The 25,168-nt window shown below is 42.8% G+C and overlaps 1 protein-coding gene and 1 pseudogene across 1 annotated transcript in view; one reads left to right on the top strand and one right to left on the bottom strand.

The window, feature by feature from the left end:
- Window positions 1-2,833: 2,833 nt before the first annotated feature.
- CLSPN (claspin) overlaps window positions 2,834-25,168 on the bottom strand; it is a 32,840-nt gene continuing 10,505 nt past the window's right edge. Inside the window, exons 9-25 of the mRNA XM_078073422.1 lie at window positions 21,723-21,914; window positions 19,041-19,291; window positions 17,672-17,850; window positions 17,280-17,344; window positions 16,486-16,685; window positions 16,001-16,155; window positions 14,913-15,139; window positions 14,268-14,379; window positions 9,405-9,480; window positions 9,087-9,190; window positions 6,650-6,814; window positions 6,436-6,557; window positions 6,063-6,190; window positions 5,634-5,736; window positions 4,973-5,055; window positions 4,548-4,709; window positions 2,834-4,242 (exon numbers count right to left, since the gene is read on the bottom strand). Of these exons, the coding sequence (XP_077929548.1) occupies window positions 4,132-4,242; window positions 4,548-4,709; window positions 4,973-5,055; window positions 5,634-5,736; window positions 6,063-6,190; window positions 6,436-6,557; window positions 6,650-6,814; window positions 9,087-9,190; window positions 9,405-9,480; window positions 14,268-14,379; window positions 14,913-15,139; window positions 16,001-16,155; window positions 16,486-16,685; window positions 17,280-17,344; window positions 17,672-17,850; window positions 19,041-19,291; window positions 21,723-21,914 (2,435 nt within the window). The 3' untranslated portion in view covers window positions 2,834-4,131. The remainder of the gene's footprint in view (window positions 4,243-4,547; window positions 4,710-4,972; window positions 5,056-5,633; window positions 5,737-6,062; window positions 6,191-6,435; window positions 6,558-6,649; window positions 6,815-9,086; window positions 9,191-9,404; window positions 9,481-14,267; window positions 14,380-14,912; window positions 15,140-16,000; window positions 16,156-16,485; window positions 16,686-17,279; window positions 17,345-17,671; window positions 17,851-19,040; window positions 19,292-21,722; window positions 21,915-25,168) is intronic.
- Window positions 9,736-10,319, top strand: LOC118545720 (transcription factor BTF3 pseudogene; annotated as a pseudogene).

The raw sequence follows: 25,168 nt of genomic DNA, 5'->3' as shown, positions 1-25,168 counted from the left end.
ATGGAGCTGGGAGACCGCTGAGTCAAGATGCAATGTGGAAGTTGAAATAACAGGTCTGAGAGAGTGTTTGATTACGGAAGTAAGGAAGGAGGTGTCAAGGATGCCCTTACAGAGGTGCCTGGCTGGCTCAGTCAGTGTAGCGGGTGACTCTTGATCTCGGGGTTGTGAGTTCAAGCCCCGCATTGGGCTTAAAATATAAAAGAAATATTTAAAAAAATAAAAGAAAATAGAAAGAAAAATATTTTTAAAAAGAGAGAATGGTCATATAAATTAAGTCATGGAGATGTAATATACAGCATGGTGACCGTAGTTAATAATATGGTATCGCATACTACAAAGTTGCCAAGAGAGTAGATCATAAAAGTTCTTATCACAAGAAAAAAAATGCGTAAGTAACCATGTGTGATCATAGATGTTAATTAACTAGACTTACTGAGGTGATCATTTCACAATATATACAAATATCAAATCCCATTATAATGTACACCTTAAACTAATATATTTTTTGTTACAATTACAACAAAAAAGAAAATCCTTTCGACTCGGATTTGAAGGAATGATAAAATGAAATAAAATCTTCATAACTTAAAAAAAAAATTATGCCCTTCAGGTTTCCCACCTGAACGACTGGGTATATGAGGTACTTATTTTTTTTTTTTTAAGGTTTTATTTATTTATTTGAGAGAGAGAGAATGAGAGACAGAGAGCACGAGAGGGAAGAGGGTCAGAGGGAGAAGCAGACCCCCTGCTGAGCAGGGAGCCCGACGCGGGACTCGATCCCGGGACTCTGGGATCATGACCTGAGCCGAAGGCAGTCGCTTAACCGACTGAGCCACCCAGGCGCCCTATATGAGGTACTTTTACTGAAATGAGAAACACTGGAGGAAGAGCAGGTTTTTAGAAGGAAGGAAGATCGTATTATTTTTTTTAGAGTAAGCTCTGGGCCCAACATGAGGCTTGAATTCACAACCCCAAAATCAAGAGTCGCTCGCTCCACTGACTGCACCAGCCAGGCTCCCCGGGGAATATCACATTTTTAAGATGCTTTTTAAGGGGCACCCGGGTGGCTGTTGTTAAGCGTCTGCCTTCGGCTCAGGTCATGATCCCAGGGTCCTGGGATCGAGCCCCACATCGGGCTCTCCACTCGGCGGGAAGCCTGCTTCTCCCTCTCCCACTCCCCCTGCTTGTGTTCCCCCTCTCACTGTGTCTCTCTGTCAAACAAATAAATTAAAAAAAAAAAAAAGATGCTTTTTAAGATCACACATTTGAGATGCTTATGAGACAAGGGGCCTTTAAGTTGTCCACAAAACGTGATACAGTCGTGACAGGAGTGATTTCTCAGGCTTGCTGCGTAGCACTTGACATAATGCATTCACGTTCGTTTTCCAACGTAAGCCTCACAACTCTGAGACAGGCATGAATGACGATCCTCATTTTATAGCTCTCGATGGAGGCTCTGAAAGGTGTGGTATTATTCATTCAACCTTTACTAGGCAACACTACATTCCAGGCCGCATGTCATGGAGTGAGAAGGGCATTTGGCTGGCTCAGTCCGTAGAGCGAGCAACGCCTGATCTCGGGGTTGTGAGTTCGAGCCCCACGGTGGGTGTAGAGATTACTTAAAAATAAAATCCCTATGAATAAAAGAAAAAAAGAGAAGAATACAAGGTAGAAGATAGAATACTGTCTCAAGTATGATATGATCAGATACCATGACACTCCTCCCTATCGTTAGGTGAACAAGTCAAGACAGGAAGCCCTATGAGTCATTAAACAAGTAGAGGACATAAAGACCAAAAACGTCCAGTCTGAACCATTAGAAATTCTCGAAGGGCACAGTTTGTGGAGAAGCAGTTGAGATGAGGGATTGCAAGGGAGCTGAGCAGCTTGTCCCCATGGCGCTTTAGTGACCAGAACCTGGCGCTTTATGCAAGAGGCCCTAGAACAGTCTGTAGTTTGTACAACTGTGGACTGAATTAACGAGATCAGAGACCTGTTCGCATGAAGTAAAACCATGTGTCCCTACCCCACGGTGTGGAACCAGGTGACAGGGCTGACACTGAGCATATCTCTCTCACAGATGCACAGGCTCTTACCCCTCCAGGGAGGAGTTCCAAGCTGGCGGAGCAGAGTCCCGGCACGAGCTGTAGCAGCCGGCCCTGGGGCCTGTTTCATTAAAACATCGCTGAAGCTCATGGCTCAATGTTTGGGGCAGAGGCATCTGGGTCAGGAGGCAACTCTCCACTGCAATCCTGTTAGGCAGGTCGAGGCTTAGCTTGCCCTGTGACAGCTATGCCCACATGGGGAAAAAGTGACCCAGAGCTGAAGACCCAACTTCACTTTCTCCAGAGTGCTTTCTTTCCAGAGCCTAGGACAGAAACCATTGGCTCCCTGGATATCTTTCACACTGCTTTTCTTATCCTCAGTGGTCAATGCCAACCCTCTTCTTCTGTCCCCCCAAAAAGGGTCTGGGAAAGCAAAAGAAGAGAAATATCTCGCCCTCCTTCCCAGTTCTCTTCTGCATGGCAGAGGCTGCCTGTCTAGGGCCCTGTTTAGAGGGCTCAGAGGGAGGGGCATTAGCCCTCACCGTGGACCCAAGGCTGCAAATCAAAAGCTATAACCACAGACACCATTTATGTAAACTCTCCTCACCTGCACTGAACCCAAACCACATGGGGAGTTAATGTGATTCACCGGAGTGGAGAGCCCAGGGAGGGACAACTGTAGCAGCCTTTCTCTCTAGACCCAGGGGGGCTTCCTTAGGAGACAGGTCGCCTGAAAACAATGCTCCTGAACATTAGACAGGCACTGACCTAAGAATGAGGACCCAATCTGGACGGCAAACCCTGCCTTCAGGCACTGAGATTTATTGAAACACTACATACATATTAAAACATCTTTATATACATTTTCCCCATTACAAGATTACAAATATACAAATTCAAAGTCAGCATCTTATGTATTAGAAACAACTGTAGAAAACCTACACCCTAACTCCAGCAATTAAATTGGTGTTCCCCGTCTGCCCATCACAAACTGGCACAATTCATCCAATTTGTCAAGTCCAGTTCCTGACAGTGAAACCACAGTATTCACATGGTATGTTTTTCCAAAGCAGCAGTGACACTCAGTTCTGGGGGGTGGGGGGGAGGATCTGTCTAGAATTCTGAGAGCCTCATGATTGTTCAGGGAAAATTGGGAGTGGGGGGCAATTCTCTTCAACAATATTTTGATTATAAACTCGATAGTGGTCTTCTCTCTAAATAAGCAATGAACTGTTGTCCTCTGACTGGTCAGGGCAATGTAATAAATCCAGTTGAATGCAATAAATAATGGTTATATGTCTTTTTGTCAGGATGACAAGGGAGGTCCTTGAGCAACTTTGTTTCACATTGAGAATTTAATCCCAGGAGAGAGCTCTCTCTGCCCCATCGGATATATAATGTGGAAGACACCGGGTGTGTATAACCCTTAATCTTCATCCTCGTAGTCCAGAAAATTAGGGCAAACATCTTTCTGACTTGGGTACTGATTTGAGTCCTTACTATAGGGGAAGCAAATGTTAATCGGCAAGTTGAGGCTGCCTCAGGAAGAGGAATACAGGAAAATGGAAGGGGCGAGACAAATATAACGGCCCATCTGTTGGTTCCGAGGTCCTCCAAGAAGGCTCTCTTTCACTGAGTCCAGGTCACTGTGGGGCACATCTTAGGGTGTGAAGGATTCCTACTGGTATCGACATCGGCATTCCCTGTTTTCTGGAATTTTCCGTAATGCCATACTTTTTCATCCTCCTCCTCCAACCACCCCTTTCACAAAGAGCTATCAACCCAGGAGGCTGCTAGGATAAAATGTCAAATGTATAATGGAGGAAGTGAGCCTTCACCCAAGCATCCATGAATTAATGTAAACATTGCAGAATTAAGATTAGTGGCCAACCCAGGAAATAATACTAGGAAAGGAAAAAGACGTCCAGAGCGATGCAGTGGAAAGAACTGGAATCTCTGTCTGTAATCTTAATGCACTGATTATAAAGGGGAGCAGAGGGGAGGTCATCCATGTGAGCATCAGTTCCAATCTTCAACGCCAGAAACTTCTCAAGTCTCAACACAGGTGCCAGCACCCTTGATGATATTAGCTTTCCAAGTATCTGAAGATGCTTTGCTTCAATCCTGAAGTGCTATCATCTGTTTTGAGGCGCTTGGGTGAAGGGGATGTCATTAAAGATGGAGCCCTTCTCCTTACCTAGAGAGCAGAGAACGAGTCAGGACCAGCTCAAGACCCTCATACAAGTACTTACCTTCAATTAGCTCTTAAGAACACATAGTTAAATCATGGATATTTAGGAAAAAGAGAAATATAATCTTTCCAGGAAAGTTTCAAAGCTGATTACCTATTGGAGGTAGCAGTCCTCTTGTACTTCATTGGGGAGTGCAAGATTAACACCCCAGCATAAGCCTTTAAGCCAGAAATATCTATATTTTTTATTTAAAAATCAATCAATCAATCTTGCCCTGGAGAGCCACCAAATCAGTTCTCAAATTCCCTACCTGAGGCTTAGATGATTCCTTCGCTGCCTCAGCCTTAACAGGAGAAAGTGTATGGAAGACAAAGTTTCTTAAATTTCGGGGTGCACTGGGGTTCAGGTCAGAGAGGGCAGCCAGTTTCTGAAGCACAGCTTTGGGCTGGTTTAGCAGTGAGCCTGTCTTCAGCTGAAGAGAGAAGAGTCGGTTGGCATCAGATCCCAAGTGCCAAGGGAAGAATGAGAAGTCAGTCCCGCCCTGCCTCCCCAGGTCTTGAGGGGACATATTCCTACCCCACTCAAGTAAAAAAGAAAGAGCAGAATCTTTTGACATCTACTTTCATTTCCTGCAGCCACCTCCCTCTGCTAATGACAGAGCACTCCCTTAGCCTGACCTGGGCCTATAGAACCTTGCAGATCATGATCATCAGCCTAACCAAGTCCCCAACCAACCTGGTGGGCACTTTCCGGCCTGATGGCTTCAAAAGGATTTCTGAGTAAAGACTTTGGTTCTTGAATAACCACAGCATGATTGGCTGAAAAGACAAGATGGAAAGGCTTATTCTGGGCAAAGCTGGGTAGAATTACCTTTAAATCTAAACAAGCTAAGAAGCCTGTAACTAAACGAGTAAACTAAAGCTTAAAAACTCGGATTATTTTATAATGGTGACTTGAAACTATAGTAAGGAGCGGCAGGAAGAAAGACAACCAACTTGAACGTTGACAAATAGTTAACAGTAATAAGCAAAAACAAGCATGGTAAGAGTACAGAATAGTGTTTAAGAGCCTCATTCTGGAATTAGATATATCTAGGTTCAAAGTCTAGCTCTGACACAGTCCTGGGCAACTAAATAAAGAAGCCAGAATTCCTGCTCCGAGCTGCCTGAGAAGATAAAGTCAAACCAGCTACCTATACTCACAAGTACGATGTCCACTGCCTGATAGTCTAAGATCCAAAAACACTGTCATTTCCCACCTTGGAGGACCCTCTTTAAGACAATGCTAGACACAGGACCATGCCTCAGCCGCAACAGTCCCTAAGGCTGCAGTCGCTTCCAAGGCTCCAGCACGAACAGTCCAGGGGGCTGCACCCGAAGGAGGGCCAAGAGCTCACCATTTTTCTGTAGTGCTTTGGCTGTAACTTTCTTGGCTAGCATCATAAACTGACTGTCTTCCCCAATGTCGTCTTCTTCAGCTGCAATGTTCCCCTGCTGTGCCTGAAAATAAGAATCAACATTAACGGAAGCCTACCGCGTCCCCAAACGGCGCAGCCTGGATCGTGAAGCTGAGGCACCTGGGATACCATTTGCTTTCTTTTTTGCAACCTTTCTTGCTACAGACAAAAAAACTGATATTGGACAAACAAATACGCACTGAACTGCTCATGATCATCTTCTCAAAGCACAAAAGAAAATTCAAGGATTAAAAGGGACAGCAATAAGTTGCCCAAGATTTTGAAACTAGCCTGACCAGTGAGGTGAGTGGGTCCTCTCCTCCTCACAAACTAGGGACAGAACAGAGGACGTTCTTACAGACTTCCTACCTGGTCCCGAAGCCACTGCTCTCGTTCAATTCGCTCCTTCCTCCAACGGGCTTCTGTCTCATCAAGCTGCTCTTCGATCTGATCATCATCAGAGTCTCTGTGGAACAAGTCCATCTGGGAAGCGTCATCTAAAGCAAAGAGTCAAGGCTATCAGCATTCCGCAGTCTCCTGGGAGAAGGGGCCCAGGCAGACACACAGAACTCATCGCTCACCATACACCGACACAAGCTTTCCCCACTCACTAACACAAAGTCACGGTTACGGCCAGGTCCTCCTCAACAGCCTGCTGCGGTTTTGATTTCCACTTGCTGTCTTAAACTGGACAAACACGGATGCCGTACCATTTTGTTTCCGAAAGCAATGACCAAGATACCTATGTTTTTCCAACGGAATTTCCTCATTCGGCCAGGACCGTCACTGTGCAGATCCCCATCAGCGAGGTACCTCTCTTGGTACAAACGTAGCTCTCGCTTATCATCATCCAACATCGTTTTCCTGCAGGGAAAGTACAGCATTCAAAACCGGGACCACTCTGGTTGGTCGTAGAAACACCCCATTACGCAGAAGGGGCCTGTTGGGATACTGACATGTGTATTTTCTTGATTTGATTCTGCAGCTCCTCCTCAGAAGGAAGTACTTCGTCAATTTCGTCCTGTTCATATTCGTCAAGCTCTTCCCCATCATACTCATCTTCACTTCCCACATCACTCCCCGACACCTCTGCCTCATCCTCCAGGTACTTCTTCAATCTCCTAGAAAAGAATTGTAAAGATTAGAAATGCAACAATGAATATAAACATACACAGACTATGGATGCAGTGAGAAAAGCAGAACATAGAGCCACTTAAATTTTAATAATATATTTTGAAGATACTTAAAGTCTATCATTTAATACACACTGTATGCCAATAACTTTCCAGGCATTGTGGCATTATCTCAGGGGGGAAGACTATTATTCCCTTCAATTTACAGTTGAATGAAATGAGTAAGAGTAAACAGAGATGAGAGAATAAATAAATTACCCAAAGTCACACAACTAGGAGGTAGCAGAGCCTGGATTCTTTAAAGCCAGAATCCCAATCTCCTCTATACATTTGGGACATACCTGCTGGCAGGTTCAGATTATTCTGTTCTGTACTTAAGCTCACCAGTGTTGGGAGACAGATTAGAGATGGTATGGTATAAAGACATAATAGATTGGGATCCCTTACAGCCACCAGATCTCGACCCCCAAGTTAGAGGCATGACTGAGGCTCAGAGTTACTGATAAGTAAAACCACTACTAGTTAGTTTTTGTGACCTCAGTTCCTACTGAGAACAAATCTGCTGTCACTTTGGGCTCAAAATCCTGTCATCTCTGGTCATGGGTGATAGAAGTATGATGGCTATCTGAAGGCTGATTTTTATCAAAGACTTGTTATTTTTTTTTAAAGATTTTATTTATTTATTTGACAGAGAGAGAGAGAGATCTCACAAGCAGGGGGAGCCGGAGACGGAGAAGCAGGCTCCCTGCTGAGCAGGAAACAGACGCGGGGCTCGATCCCAGGACCCTGGGATCATGACCTGAGCTGAAGGCAGACACTTAACCGACTGAGCCACCTCAGCACCCCAGACTTACGTTATTCTTTTAAAGCTGAGTTCCCCTAAATCCTAGGGTTCCTGAGGAATTCCATCGGAGGGCTACTAGCCACTGAGTTCTCTAATCGTCCCATTAGCCCCTTTGGAGCAGTTCAACTTTTAGCTGTCATTCTTTCTAAGATTTCATTTGGACAAAAGACTTTGCAGTTAAATAAGGTTTAAGAACCACTTCTTTAGAAAAATCTATAGATGGGGGCGCCTGGGTGGCTCAGTCGTTAAGCGTCTGCCTTCAGCTCAGGTCATGGTCCCAGGGTCCTGGGATCGAGCCCCGCATCGGGCTCCCTGCTCAGCGGGAAGCCTGCTTCTCCCTCCCCCACTCCCCCTGCTTGTGTTCCCTCTCTCGCTGTGTCTCTCTCTGTCAAATAATAAATAAAATCTTTAAAAAAAAAAAAAAAAAAGAAAAAAAGAAAAATCTATAGATGACCCAAAGCTGTAGGAGATAGTTAATCTGAAAAATGACAAATTAGAACCCTAAACTTGATCTTAATAGAATGGAATGATGGGCTAGAGACAATAATATAAAGCTAGTAGGGATCAATATGATATCCTATATGTTAATTTCGAAAGTCATCCACGTAAAATATAATATTGAATACCTATTAAAATGGTATTTATAAAACTTTTAACATCACAGGAAAATGCTTATGGATATCCTAAGTGAGAAAAAAGCAAGATGCAAAAGTGTACATGCAAAAAAAAACAAACAAACAAACCTGCACAGATCTCAACTATATGAAAATATATGCATAAAAATGGTTATGGAGCAATCTACCATCCACACATTCATTAAATACTTGGATGGTGAACACAGATGATTTTTATTTGTAGCTTTCTGTCTTCTTTTAAATATTCTAAAATAAATGGTTTACTTTCATGAGCAGAAAAACAAAACATTAAAAAAAAAAAATGAACGGGAGGTCATACGCCCAACACTAGGATGAGGAAAACCTGAAATGACAGTAATTCATAGGAAAAAAGACCCTACTCCTAGACAAGGAATTTTTGTTGTCTACTAAATCCTCAGGATCTATAGTGACTCAGCTCTTATGATCTTTGGTTACTTTACAAGTAGTGTGCGTCCAGATCATGGTTGTACCGCTACCCACAGCGGGAGTCGGACCACACCTGAGGATAAAGAGAATATCCAGGACGTGAGGAGTCGGGAAGCAACGTCATGTGAGAAACAGCTGAAGGAACTAGAGATATTTAGTATAGAACTCACTTAAGGGAGTACATAACCATCTTTGAAGACTCAAGAGATATCATGCGAATGGGGTTTATTTAATCTGTGTTAACCCCGCAGACTTAGGTAAAACGGTAGGAAGCTACAACTCAACCGTTAGGAGAACTTTCTCTAGCAATGGAAGGAATGGACATAACACCTACATTTGCCTTTTCAACCTCTCAGACTGCTTCAGGACCTCTTCCTCATCATCATCTTCATGGTCTTCCAGGGCCAGATCTTCATTAGCAGAGTTACTGTGTTCATCCTGAAAAATCAGAGTATCACACACAAGAGTCAAGCAGAACAGAACGTGTCCTCAACTAAAACAGGAATAAACTTCTGCCCAAACATCTCATTCTAGGAAATGGCTTCGGATGACATGCCAAACAGAATTCTCAACAACTCAGACTAGGAAAAAGACAGCAGCAGCAGCAACACCTGGAGTTCAGTTAGGATTACTCTGTTCCCTTCCAACTCACCTCATCACTATCAAACTCATTATCATTTGGGATAAGCCGAAAGTCTCCAAATTCCTCCTCTTCACCTTCTTCTTCCCTAAAGTGCAAATCAAGAAACCAATAAATAGGTTGTTGAAAGCAAACTACAAGGATTCAGCCAACTTAGGAATTGAAAATATTTTATTGGCACCAACAATCTCTTTAAGAAACAGGAAACAAGATATCTTGCCTTTAAAAAAAAAATTTGTTTTTGATAAAATACACATAACATAAGGCACCACATCTCAGCTGGCCCGCCCAAGACACCCTGAGCGCCAACCCTATTCCCCCTCGCGGTCCCATTTCCGATCCAACAAGATGAAAGAAACTATCATGAACCAGGAGAAACTCGCCAAACTGCAAGCACAAGTGCGCATTGGTGGGAAAGGAACTGCTCGTCCAAAGAAGGTGGTTCATAGAACGGCTACAGCAGATGATAAAAAACTTCAGTTCTCCTTAAAGAAGTTAGGGGTAAACAGTATCTCTGGTATTGAAGAAGTGACTATGTTCACAAACCAAGGAACAGTGATGCACTCTAACAACCCCAAAGTTCAGGCGTCGCTAGCAGCGAACTTTCACCATCACAGGCCAGGCTGAGACAAAGCAGCTGACAGAAATGCTACCCAGGATCTTAAACCAACTTGGTGCAGACAGTCTGACTAGTTGAAGAAGACTGGCGGAAGCTCTGCCCACACAATCTGTGGATGGAAAAGCACCACTTGCTACCGGAGAGGAGGATGATGATGATGAAGTTCCAGATCTTGTGGAGAATTTTGATGAAGCTTCCAAGAATGAAGCAAACTGAATGGAGTCAACTTCTAAAGAAGTTGAAGTTACTGGGAGCTGCTATTTTATATGACTGCTTTTTAAAATTTTGTTCATGGATCTGATAAAATCTAGAGCTCTAATATTTTTAAGCCCAAGCCCCTTGGACACTGCAGCTCTTTTCAGGTTTTGCTTATACACAATTCATTCTTTGCAGCTAATTAAGCTGAAGAAGCCTGGGAATAAAGTTTGAAACAAGGTAATAAAGTTCTTTGCCTAGGAAACAAACAAACAAAATACACATAACATAAGCACAATGCCCAGCGCAGAGCCCGAAGCGGGATTTGATCTCAAGACCCTAAGACCATGACCTGAGCCGAAATCAAGAGTCAGACGCTTAACTGACTGAGCCACCCAAGTGCCCCAAAACTCTGTATCCTTTAAACAACAGTTCCCCACTCTTCCCTCCCCTCAGCTCCTGGCAACTACCCTTCTACTTTCTGTCTCTATGAATCTGACCACTCTCAGTACCTCATCTAAGTGGAATCCTACAGTATTTGTATTTTGGGACTGGCTTATTTCACCTAGCATAATGTCCTCAAGGTTCATTCATGTTGTCGCATGTGTCAGGATTTCCTTCCTTTTTAAGGATGACTGATCCATTTTGTGTGTGTGTGTGTGTGTGTGTGTGTGTCTACCACATTTTGTTTCTCCACTTGGGATGCTTCCATTTTTTTTTAAAAAGATTTTATTTCTTTATTTCACAGAGAGGCACAGCGAGAGGGAACACAAGCAGGGGGAGTGGGAGAGGGAGAAGCAGGCTTCCCGCCGAGCAGGGAGCCGGATGCGGGGCTCGATCCCAGGACCCTGGGACCATGACCTGAGCCGAAGGCAGACGCTTAACGACTGAGCCACCCAGGCGCCCCGGGATGCTTCCACTTTTTGATCATTATGAATAATGCTACAATGAACATGGGTATACGAATATCTGAGACCCTGTTTTCACTTCTTTTGTGAATATACTTGAAAGTGGAATTGCTGGATCATATTCTATTTTTAATTTTTTGAGACACTGCCATTTTGATTCCCACAGAAGCTTCAACAGTTTACATTCCCACCAGCAGTGGATAAGGGTTCCAATTTCTCCATATCCTCACAAACACTTGTTATTTTGTGGGTTTTTTTTTTTTTTTTTTAAATAGTAGCCATCCTAATGGGTGTGAGGTAGTATCTTATTGTGGTTTTGATTTGCATTTTTCTAATCATTAGTGTTGAACACTTTCATGTGCTTATTCTTGCCTTTTTATTCTTTTTTTTTTTTTAAGATTTTATTTATTTTTGACAGACAGAGAGAGAGTGTACAAGCAGGGGAAGCAGCAGGTAGAGGGAGAGGAAGAAGCAGGCTTCCCGCGGAGCAGGGAGCCCGATGCAGGGCTCGATCCTGGGACCCCGGGACCATGACCTGAGCTGAAGGCAGATGCCTAACGACTGAGCCACCCAGGCGCCCCTTGCCTTTTTATTCTTAATAATTATGAACATTTATTAAGCACCAAGAGTATACTGCAATGGTTGCTATGTAAAAACACAATTAACAACATAGTGTCCCTGCCATTGAGTTTACAATCTAAAATGAAATACAACAAGAATGCTGTAAGCCTACCTCAAAATTTCCTTAACTTAGAAAGTGGCTATTTTGGCAAGTAAATGAGGCAAAATGGCCTATCATTTTAGGTACAATGTTAATAGGCTTTGAACATGATCCAAAGAATGTTTTACTTGTACCCAGACATTTCCCCCAATTACAGTAGGCTTGGTAAGAAAAAGAGCACTTAGAAATTGGGTAAGAACAATGAATTATTTCAAATTGCCTTGTCGGACTTTAAACAGAGAAATGCTTACTAGCCTGAGTCTTTCCACAGCTAGGGAAAACCCCATGAAAAATATCATGAACTCAATCAAGCCTATCTTCTATTCCACTTGCAACTTTTCGACTTCCTCCTCCTTTCCCACAGGTAAGGGCTCCAGTGACACCCCTAGCAGGGAAGAAAGTACTGTATCTAGACAAAATATCCTAAAGTTGTAGAGGGTTACCAAATTGAACTTCCAGGAAATATTAATTCCTATTTTAAAAGAGGAGTGAGAAAAGACAGGAGTGCGCATCTGGCTGCAGGGGAGGCCTGGGTATGTAAGATATGTAAACAAAGCAGCTGAGCTCAGTTCATGCATCTTCAAAGTGATTAAGAATATGGGTAAATAGTTGCTTTTCTGTCCCTTATTTCTGGTGTAGGGGGATTTGACAGTTTAGCATCAAGATCCCAAATTGCAAAGCCTGTACTATTTTGCCTATATCCATAGTATAGTATTTAATAAATACTTCCAAAGTTTTCCTTGCTGGTCACGTATTAGCTGACAAAGGCACACTGAAGGGATTTTGATTCTTACTGTCAAATGCAAAGACTGTTTTAAACATCTGAGTACATATAGTCTTAAACTATATATTGATTATTTTCTTTTTTTTATTTAAAAGATTTTATTTATTTATTTGGGTCAGAGAGAGAGAGAGAGAGAGAGAGCAAGAGCACAAGCAGGGGGAGCGGCAGGCAGAGGGAGAAGCGGACTCCCCGTGGAGCAGGGAGCCTGATGCGGAACTCGATCCCAGGACCCTGGGATCATGACCTGAGCTGAAGGCAGATGCTTAACCAACTGAGCCACCCAGGTGTCCCTATACTGATTATTTTCAATCACTGATAATTCTTTGAATTTTTAGTGTTCTCTAAAAGAACACTACATAGTAATTGGTTATAAGTTATCTGAAAAATGAAATAGAATTTAATTTACTCTGTAAAGTGCATGCACAAACTTTAAAAAAAATACATGCATACAAATATTTTAATTTGCCTTTTTTTTTTTTAAAGAGAAATGTTGTGTTTAATGGTAAAGCTTAGCACACTTTTAACACCAGCCATGGCCTGAAGTCGAAGCAGCAGGGACAGGTAGGCGACCCCCGCGGAGTCTCACATGGGGAAGAGAATGAGGAAGGCGACCATCCCACAGAAGAGCCCTCTGTCCTCAGACAGGGGAAAGCCCAGAATGGCACAGGAGAAGAGCTGCTGCTTGACAGACGGGTTCCTGGCACGGCCAATGATCAAGCTGCAAACACTGTTCCAGAGCCAGCCCCTGAACCAGCCACACTAACTGTGGTAGCCCCAGCGCATTGCAATAATCGTGGCTGCTGGGGCGCCTGGGTGGCTTGGTCAGTTAAGCGTCTGCCTTTGGCTCAGGTCATGATCTCAGAGTCCTGTGATGGAGCCGCGCATCGGGTTCCCTGCTCATCGGGGAGCCTGCTTCTCCCTCTCCCCCACCTCCCCGCTTATTCTCTCTCTTTCAAATAAATAAATAAAAATCCTTTAAACAAACAAACAAACATGGCTGCCGCAGCAACATCCCAGGAGAGAACACTGGTCTGGAACTCCGTCAGGCCCCCTGGAGCAGGGAGCTGCTGTAGGAGGGCTGCTTAGATGGGATCCTGGCCTACTCAAGGAGGCAGACACAGGCCTGACTGGAGCCTTGGTACAACAGCGGATCAGAGCCAGAGGAATGAGCAGTGCCTGGTGCTCTACACTGTCTGCCTCCCAGCTTTAGCTCTAGGTCTCTATTCTTGCCGTTTTTGTTTTGTTTTGTTTTAAAGATTTTATTTATTTATTTAAGAGAGAGAGAAAAAGCACGAATGGCGGGAGGGGCAAAGGGAGAGAAAGAAGCAGACTCCATGCTGAGCATGGAGCCCAACTCGGGGCCTGACATGGGGCTCAATCCCAGGACCCTGAGATCATGACCTGAGCCCAAGTCAGACGTTTAACCGAGTCACCCAGGCGCTCCATATTCTTGCTTGCTTTCTTTAACCCTGTTCTCCACCAACCAAAGGAAAGCACTGTAATTTCCTTACTTTGCAAACGAGACTCAAACGTACTGCAAGACTCTCAGACAGGATAGGAAGCCCCTAAGATGGTTCCTTATTGCTGACCTCAGGATTTTATCAGAAGACTGGGCCTTCCTACATTCCCTCCCATCACTGAGACTCACCTGTCTGTGGGGAAAGAACCTGAGCAAAGAGCAAGTGCTTCTTCCATCGGATCCCCCAAGCTGCTCTCCTTCTCCTGCTTATTTAACTCTGATGGAGTCAGAGTAGAGGCATCTATATTACAACAAAGAAAAAGATTTGTCACCAAGAAGTAACAGCTTTGTCCTCTTTCCCCAGCTCGATACAGTTCTAAGGTAAGCTTGCCAAAAAGATCCATTCATTCAACAAATCCTTATTTGGTGCTTACTATGTGCCAGGCACAAGGGATACGGTAGTGAACAAAACAAAAATCCCAGCTCACATAGAGCTGACATTCTAGCATCGGGGAGAATGGAACATGCAAGTGGAAACAAGTAGGCATTTATATGAAATTAACTATACTTCAACACTCTTCTAAGCTTTGCACGCATATTAACCATAAATGAGAAATCGCATGGCAAAAGCTGAAGCTTAAGTTGACATTTTAACACCTTAAGAAAGTAAGGGCTCCAAATGTCAGGAAGCTAAGAATTCAACCTATACACAAGAATCCAGCACAGCCCTGTTTTCTGTGAACTTTTCACCCAAGGGTAACAGGCTTCTTTTCAAAGACACTGACTTAAGATATTTGGCTGTGGTGAGCTTGATTTTCTCTGTTGGCTATTTACCTTGAGAAGTGAATTTTCCTGAACAAAGATTCAGAAGTTCCTCGAGGTTCTCTTTCTTGTCATTCTTCCTGGGCTGAGTTTTTTCAGTTTGAGATGTGAACTTTCCGGTACACAGATCCAATAGCTCATCCATGTTAGCGTCCATGGCATTCTCATCCATACTGGCCAACGGCAAGCCAGGCTGCAAAGCCTGGTACTGATTCCTGTGGTTTCTAACGTTTAAGAACCTACAAACACAATGAAGAATATAAGAAATTCTCTAGGGGAAAAAACAAAGTAGTAGGTAAAAAAATCTAAAGAGGATTTTTTTTTAAGAAGGGGGGAGGGGCAGAGGGAGAGAGAAAGAGTCTTAGGCAGGCTCCATGCCCAGCCTGGAGCCCAAGGCAGGGCTTGATCTCACGACCCTGAGATCATGACCTGAGCCGAAATCAAGAGCAGGACGTTTAACCGACTGAGCCACCCAGGCGCCCCATGGGGAAAAAAAATTGGATGTTTCTAAAACCTAACTTAAAAGCTGAATCCCAGGGGTGCCTGGGTGGCTCAGTTGGTTAAGCATCTGCCTTCGGCTCAGGTTATGATCTCGGGGTCCTGGGATCGAGCCGCATGTAGGGCTCTCTATGCTTCTCCCCCTCTCTATGCCCCTCCCCATTGCTCATGTTCTCTCTCTCAAATAAATAAATAAAATCTTAAAAAAAAAAAATGCTGAATTCCAAACCAAAAGACTGTAGCCTTGTGATAATCTAAAGAGGGAGGGAGTTTAATAAAAGAATAAATGCTATTTGAAAGGTAAAGGGGTAAAGGATAATTTTTGGTTCCAGTGCCAGAGTAGAACTTGGTGTTATGTCCACGTAATGTGCCACGGATCTGTAAAGCAGAGATCGAAGGATCAGAATGCCAGCAAGGACTATTTACGTTTTATTTTCTGGAGGGCCTTTGTTCAAACTTGCAGAATGTAATACTAATGGTCTGTACACCTTCTCTTTCTCAGAAGAGAAAGCACAGATGGAGCGACAGAAGCTCACTTTATTTTTAAACAAATTAAGCAGTACCCAGCACCATCCCACCCACAGAAACATAAAACTACCTACCCATCTGCATCCAACAGTTGGCTCTGAGTGTCATCTTCTAAACAAAACTGGAAGTCTCCGGCTCCTAGGAAAAGTGTCTTAGGCTCTGGGGAGGCGTTATACAGATCCTGGGAATCCTCGATGGGAAGTGAAGGCTCAGACAGCTTTCCTGAACTCTGGCACCAAAACAAAACCAAACAAAAACAAAACATTTTATAATTGTCATTCACTGTCATGACAACAACAGAAGTTGCTATTTGCAGGATTTTATCTACTCTCAGGCAATTGCAATTGAGGAGGACAATGCATAGCCAAGAGAGGAATAAAGAAAAACATCTTCATGAAAGTAAGAACACTGGATGAGGCTTGTTTTTAATACACAAAGGGGGTGGTTTCTTTAAAGTGAACACACATAATGTGGTGGGAGTTGGTTGGCTTGGACACACTTAATTTAGCAGTGTGGGAAGTAAAAGGGGGAGGAGATTAGAAAACAATTACCATCTTACCTTAGAAGCTGAGCTGACCAAACTGGCTCGAAATAGCCCAGGGGAAGGAGATCTGAATCCTCCTGCTGTAGGGAAAAAACTGGTCCCACGGCCTGTCTGTCTATTGCAAGGCTGATAGGATGGAATCGTGGAGCCAATCAGCTCAAAGCTGCTATTGTGGCTGCTCTCCTTTGTTAGCAATGAGCATGAATCATCTTCATCTAAGGAAAGAGAAATAACTTCTAAGTACATGATTCCAGAAATAAGGTGGATCTGTTTAGGACAAAGAATTGAGAATGAAACTGTCAGGTAACATTCATAGGCAAACCTCTCAAGTTATATGTTCTAAAACATGAAGTCGAAGGTAAATTATAGTACTAACTAGCATTATACCATCGAGGTTTATCACTGAGCTAAGTGACACCTGAAAGTTCCCATCTTTCTCTCACCCTGCCTAACGCCTATGATCACTCTCCCCATTATCCACTCACGTATACATCTTCCTTTCAACTACATATGACAGAAATGTTTCACGGTTCACTTAATCAACACACACTACTAAGGACCTATTATATGTCCATGGTCAACTGTAAGGAAACTGAATGTAAGTTTTCAAAAACAGAACCAAGAAAAATCTTCTAATTCGTAAATTCCTTTCAGAAGAATTTTCTAACTCATAAATTCCTTTCATTGCCACAGGGGAGACTGAGAAAAGTCTACTAGAGTTCAAAAAAATGGAATCTTACGGAATTGTAGTCCTAAAGTACCAAAGTTAGAGGAGCTAAGAAAAGTTCTGTGTAGGAGTTACTACTTACCCAATTTGCTAGACCTTTTGCCTGAGATTTCATCTGTTTCTGATTTTTCTTCACTAGGAAAGTAACTACAAAACAAGAAGGTAAGTTGTTTTATCTGGTTCTGCTTTTTTTTTTCTTTAAGACTTATTTTTTTGAGAGAGAGAGAGTGTGAACACACACGAGTGAGGGGAGGGGCAGAGGGAGAAGAAGAGGGAAAGAATCCCAAGCAGACTCCCCGCTGAGCCTGGAGCCAGACACGGGGCTCCATCCCATGACCCACGAGATCACGACCTGAGCAGAAATCAAAAGTCGAACGCTTAACAGACCGAGCCACCCAGGAGCCCATGTTTCTGCTGCTTCTGAGAGGGGCAAACGCAAGGGAATCTTATCTTTCCCTAGAGAGAATTACTTACCCCATCTTGGAAGAGTTGTCCTTAAACAGAAGTAAGGTAGAATCGGATGACAGAGGTTTGGGGACAGAGAGAAGGCCAACTGACTTGCCAATGTTACTACTGCCGTCACTGTTGTCTTTCTCCATTTCTTTCTCGTCTTTGGTTTCCGTTTCTTCACTACTGAGAAGGAATTCTGCAATCTTCACCAATCACGCCGCCCCAGAACAAAAAAGTCCAAAAATTTAAAAGCAAATATGCTGTTAGCCTGATATATGGCTGCTTGGTTACAGGTCACATCTTAGATCTGAAAAGGTAAACCTAAAGGAAGCTTGGTCTAACCGTTAGCAGCAACATAACTTTCCCTGACACTTCTAGAGCTCTTTTATACTTATTTTACCTTTTACCCTCCCCAACTTGCTACAAGATTGTGAAAGACTGGATTATCATTTTATTGAGGCAATGAAGGGTTAAATAATTAGCCTGAGACTGAGGGACAACTAGCAGCCTCAGACCAAAAACAGACTGTGACAGGCAGCCCAGTTCAGACATTCAGACTCCCTTCTTTCTTGACCCAGGGATAAATATGAGCCAACTCTCGCAGTGACTTCAGAGTTCCAACACGGGGGCTTTTCTTTTTCTTTTCTATTATTTATTATTTTGGTGGCTTTTTTCTTTTTCAAAATACCCAAAACCCTATCATCATCTATCTTACCTAGGCAGAAAACAATACTGTGGAACAAGGGTAAGAGGCCCTTTTACAATTACCCTCCTCAGCAAAGAAAGAAACTCAGGAAGATCTCAGCCTGCCTGAGAACTTATTCCAGACTTCCACCTGATCAAGGTTAAGACTACTGTTCATTCTGAATAGAGAAAACTACATACACAACAAAGATAAAAGCATCTAAGGGGGCGCCTGGGTGGCTCAGCTGGTTAAGCATCTGCCTTCGGCTCGGGTCATGATCCCAGGGTCCTGGGATCGAGCCCCGCATCGGGCTCCCTGCTCGGCGGGAAGCCTGCTTCTCCCTCTCTCACTCCGCCTGCTTGTGTTCCCTCTCTCGCTGTGTCTCTCTGTGTCAAATAAATAAATAAAATCTTTAAAAAAAAAAAAAAAGCATCTATGAATACAAAGCTGTTTCCATTTTAGTCATATATTTCAATAAGTAGATTAACAGGTAGAGGCCAAGCCTAGGGCCCCACGAACGGCCAGTAGCCAAAGTCACTGACGGAACTGAATGCACTAGGACTACGGTACCTCTGAGCTACTTACATCATCTCTGCCCCTAAAATCTCTTATACGATTGAACATGCTTACTCTACTCTTATTCACATCTGATTTTCTCTTTCCCTTACCCATCCTGACCGGGTAACAAAATTAAATAGTTGTCAGAACCTCCTGATTGCCTTCTTCCTCCTCTTCTTGCTCTAAATCTCTCTCTTCCTCCTCTTCTTGCTCTAACTCTCCCTCTTCCTCCTCTTCTCCATCTTCCTCCGACTCATCCGTCATTTCTTCCTCCTCTTCCTCTTCTTCAAATCCATCTTCATTATCTAACTTAAATAATGCTTGGCGCTTTTGGCGCTCCTCAAGCCTACGGAGTTTCATCGCTTCCTGTAGTTTGGCTTTCAGCACCTGAAGCTTTTCACCTGAACAGAAATATGAAGAAATGCTGTAGACACAATGACCGACTACCTACTGCAATCATGGAAGCGTGCACTTCAGGCAACTCCAGAAATGTTCTAGTCACATCCCCGAAGGAAAATCAGAGACCTTAGTACTCCAGGCTTTTGTTATCTTAACAAATAAGGAGCAAAACTACATCTACTCATAGATTACATAGTCTTTTTTTTTTTTTTGAAGATTTATTTATTTATTTGACAGAGAGGGACAGCGAGAGAGGAAACACAAGCAGGGGGAGTGGGAGAGTGAGAAGTAGGTTTCCCTCTGAGCAGGGAGCCCGACGCAGGGCTCGATCCCAGGACCCTTAGATCATGACCTGAGCCGAAGGCAGACGTTCAACGACTGAGCCACCCAGGTGCTCCAACATTGATAATATTAAAGAATAAAAGAAACAACGCAAGAGTAAAATGGGCAAAGGGTATGTTCAAAGAAAAAATGAACATATGTGGTTAATAAACAAAAGTAATGCTTATTAACCTCATTTCTCTCTTTTTTTAAGATTTTATTTTTAAGTAATCTTACACCCTACATGGGGCTCGAACTCATAACCCCAAGATTAAGAGTCACATGCTCCACTGACTGAGCCAGTCAGGCACCCCTCACCTCATTTGTAATTAAAGAGATACAAATCAAAATAAGAGATACCATTTTTGACATATTGGCAAAAATTAGAAGGTTTGATAGTATCTCTTATGAACAAGAAGAAACAGGAACTCTTACAAACTGTGATTCAACGTGTAAATTTGTACAACTATTTTAAAGGACAATGGGATGATATATATCAAAATTTGACTCAATGATTCCACTGTAAGGAATTCTGCATCCAGGGGCTCCTGGGTGGCTCAGTCAGTTAACTGACTGCCTTCAGCTCAGGTCATGATCCCAGAGTCCTGGGATCAAGCCGCACATCAGGCTCCCAGCTCAGCGGAGAGCCTGCTTCTCCCTCTCCCTCTGCTGTTCCCCTGCTTGTGTGCTCTTTCTCTCCCTCTCTGTCAAATAAATAAATAAAATGTTTAAAGGAAAAAAAAAAAGGAATTCTACATCCAGATACACCAACATATACCTGATACGGGGGTGCAACACTGAAATGCCAAAAACTGGAATAAACAAGATGTCCATTAACAGGAGTATGGTTAAACAAATCATGTTACAGTCACACAATGGAATATTATGCAGCTGGTAAAAAAATCTCAAGAACAATATAATGTGTATCTGAGCTCTGAAGTTAGGAGGTCTGGATTAGGCTGCTGGTTCTACTACTCACAGGCTGTGTAAACTTGAGCAAGTTGTTTAAATGCTTTGTATATCAGTTTCCTCATATATAAAATAAGGATACTGATGTTATTTATAGTAAAGTACCTAGAGCAGTGCCTGGCAGAGAGTGAGTATCCAATGTCTGTCTGTCCGTCTCTCTCTCTCACACATACATACACTCTGGTGTATGTATATGAATTTTCTTCCTAGGATACACAAGAAATTGTCAAGAGCTGCCTTTAGGAAGACTAATTTTCCATTTCATACATTTTCCACAGTGTCTTAATTTTTTTCTATGTGATATATTAATTGTACTTTCAAAGTGGAAGTGGGGACAACAGACATTGTTAAAACAAAAAAGTAGATTATAAATCAGAATGCATGGTATGATCACATTATTGTTTGTTTCTAAAAACATATACATACAAGCATGCGAAGAGAGATTAAAAGGATACACAGTAGGGATGCCTGGGTGACTCAGACGGTTAAGTGATGGACTCTTGATTTCGGCTCAGGTCATGATCTCAGGGTTGTGAGATCAAGCCCCGTGTGGGGCTCTGTGCTCAGCAGGATGTCTGCTTGAGATTCTCTCTCCCTCTCTCTGCCCCTCTCCCAGCTCGTGCCCATGCTCTCTCTCTAAAATAAACAAATAAATAAAATCTTTTTTAAATAAAGGATACACAATATAGTTATAGGTGTCTCTGATGGAGGATCGTAGAAGCTTTTTCTTTATTCTTTCTTTGTATTTCCTACAATGGATATTTATAGTTTTTTATTTTTTAATTAATGTATTGATTTTTGAAGTTTTTTATGTATTTAAGTAATCTCTATACCCCATGGGGGACTCAAACTCACAACCCCAAGATCAAGAGTTGCACACTCTTCCGACTGAGCCAGACAGGCACCTTTATTTATTGTTTTTTATAATAAGACAAAGACAATTGGAAATAAAGTCATCTTACCCACCCCACACATCGAAGCAATGCTCATGTGAATCATGCCACAGGTACTGCTATCTAATCTCCAAAGTGTCCAAGGAAAGAGATTCTAGAATTTTTCACTACAGGGTCTTCAGTAGCCATAAAGACCTGCCAGAGTGCAAAGTGTAAGGAATCAAACAAACAAAAACATGAACTCAAATACCTGGCTTTGTGTGGCTTGCTCCATCCAGCTTCTCAGCTGCCAAAGTCACAGGTACCACATCTGCCTTCAGCTCTTCCCTGCCATCAGTGTCCACGTCTTTCACTATGATGTTCACATTCACCTTCTGACCAGCCCTGGGCTTGACCGCTGGGTTAGCGTGCTTCCAGAAACGCTGTTTCAAGGCTTCCAGTTCTAGATCCAAAGACCAACCAGTATGTCAGTTTGCCATGCTTAAACTCTTTCCTTTAAGATTCCAGTTAAGAATCATAAGCTAAGTTTTTAAGCTCAACAAAGTTGCAGCGGGAAAAAGAACACCCAAAGACACCAAAAACTCCTTTGCTACTAACACCTATGTCAAATTCATATTCATATAACTTAACCAAACTAATGAAATGTTGCAATTGTTCTTCCTCAATATACTTCAAAAATCATTTTAGGGTAGGGGCACCTAGATGGCTCAGTTGGTTAAACGTCTGCCTTCAGCTCAGGTCATGATCCCAGGGTCCTGGGATCGAGTTCCGCATTGGGCTCCCTGCTCAGCGGAGAGCCTGCTTCTCCCTCTCCCTGCCACTCTGCCTTCTTGTGCGCTCTATCTCTCTGTCAAATAAATAAATAAAATCTTTTAAAAAAATCATTTTAGGGTAGAAATTTATAATTGAAGTTTCTAAATGTATGCAATTCTTTTTTTTCATTTTTAAAATTCAAATTCAATTAACATATAATGTATTATTAGTTTCAGATAAATGTATGCAATTCTTAAAAAAAAGTATTAAACTGATAGAACCAACACCATAATTATCAGTCATTCAATGGCTTAATTTTTCATTGATTCCAGCCTCTTTTTTAAAATTTCCCTATTTTGAACATTCCACTATTAATTAGCAATCTCACTAAATATGGGCAAGGTCAATTTAAAAAAAGGAAAAAAAAATTACAATCCATCCAGTCAGTGATGTAACTCAGCAGCAGGACTGGAAAAGTCTGTTGGTGAAACTGTTATACTAGTATAATGAGTATCATCAGAAAGGAAATCCTACTTACAGGTGGCCTCTATACCACACACCCAACTTGTATGCAAAGGGGAATACACGTATTGGGAGCAGTAAGTTCAGTGGTCCAATGGCAGTAGGGCCTCTCCCCACTTCCCCATTGCTACAGTAGTTCAGAATTTCTTCCCCCCTTAGCTAGCTGCTCCCTGGCACCATCACCTAATGCCTCTGTTTAAGACATCATACCATAGTGGGTTGTTTTAAGAGAGCTGACAGTTATAAAGACAAAAGATTCCTTTGAGGTTGAGGGATCTAGATATCTTCACGTGCCTTCTCTTCCACATAAAATGTCCAGAACACTCCAAGTTTGGTTCTTTTTCTAAAATGCACTCGAATTGTATTTTAGTAGTTTTGGGGTTAGCATCTAGATGTGGTTTTTCCTTCCCTAGAAGGGAACAGAAGAACCGGAAGGAAACCTTTTCATTCTGAGTCCCTAGCATTATTAGTAGCAAAAACCCAGCTCCAAAGGATAGTATGTTTACAGACAAACAGACGTGTAGGGAGAGAAGATGTTAAGTTTGCACCCGCTTTTATAGCAGTTCAGTAAGGCAGGAAGCAATGGGGAAATGGAAGTGGAAAGGTAAGAAATGAGCAGGTCATTATTGGCACCAACAGAATAAAACAAATGGATGTGGAGGAAGATTTGCTTGGGACCTAAAATAATAGTGAGGCAGAGGAGTTGCCTTCATTCTTCTGGAGAAAGTCAGGCTCCTTAAAGCTCTTCATCTCCAACGCACCTGGGCACCTACTTTCCTTGCCTTTTACTACATGACTCAACCACCTCCCCCCTCACCCTAGAATCCCTGTTCAAGCTCCTCTCCCTGCATCAATCTTTGTCCAGCTCCATTCATGTCTGCTCCAGCTCAGGTCTCCACCAGCAGCAGCTTGAATCTAAAACTGTTCTCATTCCCATTGTTCTTAGTCCAGAAAGTAGAGGAATTAAGGGCAGAGATTACTACCTACACTATTGCAGGAAGCAGGAGTCCTACATTTCTGGCACCCCAAAGTTGAGATCTACATGCCTTTTCTCATGGAAACTTTATTCTATGTGAGGTTAAGGAAACTAAGCTGTTCCTACTGCTTTTACTCTTAACCCCTTCCCCTGTCCACCCTACTAGCCACCAGATTGAACTTCCCAAAATGACTATCCGATTGGGTCATTTCCTTTGCTAAAAATCTGTCAGTGGTCCTCTGCTAACAAAAGGCGCAAGTAAAGCTCCTCCCATGGCCTAAAAGCCCTGCGAGATCTGGCCTCTAGTTACCCATCCTCAATGCCTTTGCAGTCTTCACTCCAGTTCGCCAGAACACCCAGTGTTCTCTCTTGTCACCATTGGGTCGTTTACAGGTCTGTTCCCTCCACCAAGAATGCCCTCCCTCACCTCTCTGCCTTGGTATCTCCTACTCGGCTTTCAGGACTCAGCTCTGGTATCGGTTCCTTTCAGAAGCCTCCCTGACGCCCCACGAGGTATCCCAAGGTACCTTCCTCCAGGTTCAGAGTATACCCAGCCCTTACCATCCAGTTGTGTTGTAATGGTCTGTGTGCCTGCCTGTCACTCTTACTAGACTTTAACTTTCTTGAGAGCAGGGACTATGTCTTGCGTACACAGCATCCGACACGATGCTAGAAAAAAGTTTATTGCCCAGATAAATAAAAGTCGATCCTAGTTCATACACATGGAACTGGCTGACATGGAAACCCAACTTTCACATCAAATACTATTTCTGAAGGAAAACATATTTTGAGTTAAAAATAAAGGCTACGACGTGCCAGGCACTGTGCTAGTTCCCTATATAAGCCAAGTGTAATGTTGGAAAAATGACCCAACCTCTCCAAGCCTCCGTCTCCTCACTGCAAAATAATACCTGGGGCTGTGAGAATTAAGAACAATAATAGAGAATCTATCAGTGTCTGATGTACTAGGTACTCAAAAAAAAAAAAAAAGGTTTCTTCCCTTTCCTGTCTCAGTCCAGAACCATTTAGAGAGCTTCAAATCCCAAATAAAAAAAATCTCACAGGAGCTAGTATTTTAAGTATTTAAGAGATGTTTCTTTCCCCTCTCTTACTCTGGGACTGTTTAGATAACTTCTAGTCCCACATCACGAAACTTTCCCTCTGTGTTCTGAGCAACAGCTTATTCCCCTGCTTCTTTGCTAATGGAGCTATGCTGGTTCTTGCTCTGGTCAAACGGACTTATCCATCCTCCCCATATGCACCATGCAGAGCTTGCTCTGTCCCTTCCAAGAATGTCCTCTCCACTTCCAAAAACCCATCCCTTCAATCCGCAAAGACTCACTGGGCATAATTTACACACTAGATACTGTGGATGAAAAGAGCACCTGCCAACCATAAGTTATTATGGTTATGATGTAAGTAATTTCACTAATAATAGAAGTAGG

Source organism: Halichoerus grypus, chromosome 5 (genome assembly GCF_964656455.1).
Source record: "Halichoerus grypus chromosome 5, mHalGry1.hap1.1, whole genome shotgun sequence".
NCBI lineage: Eukaryota > Metazoa > Chordata > Mammalia > Carnivora > Phocidae > Halichoerus > Halichoerus grypus.
The sequence above is the reverse complement of the archived record's forward strand: the minus strand, read 5'-3'. Positions and strand labels throughout refer to the sequence as shown.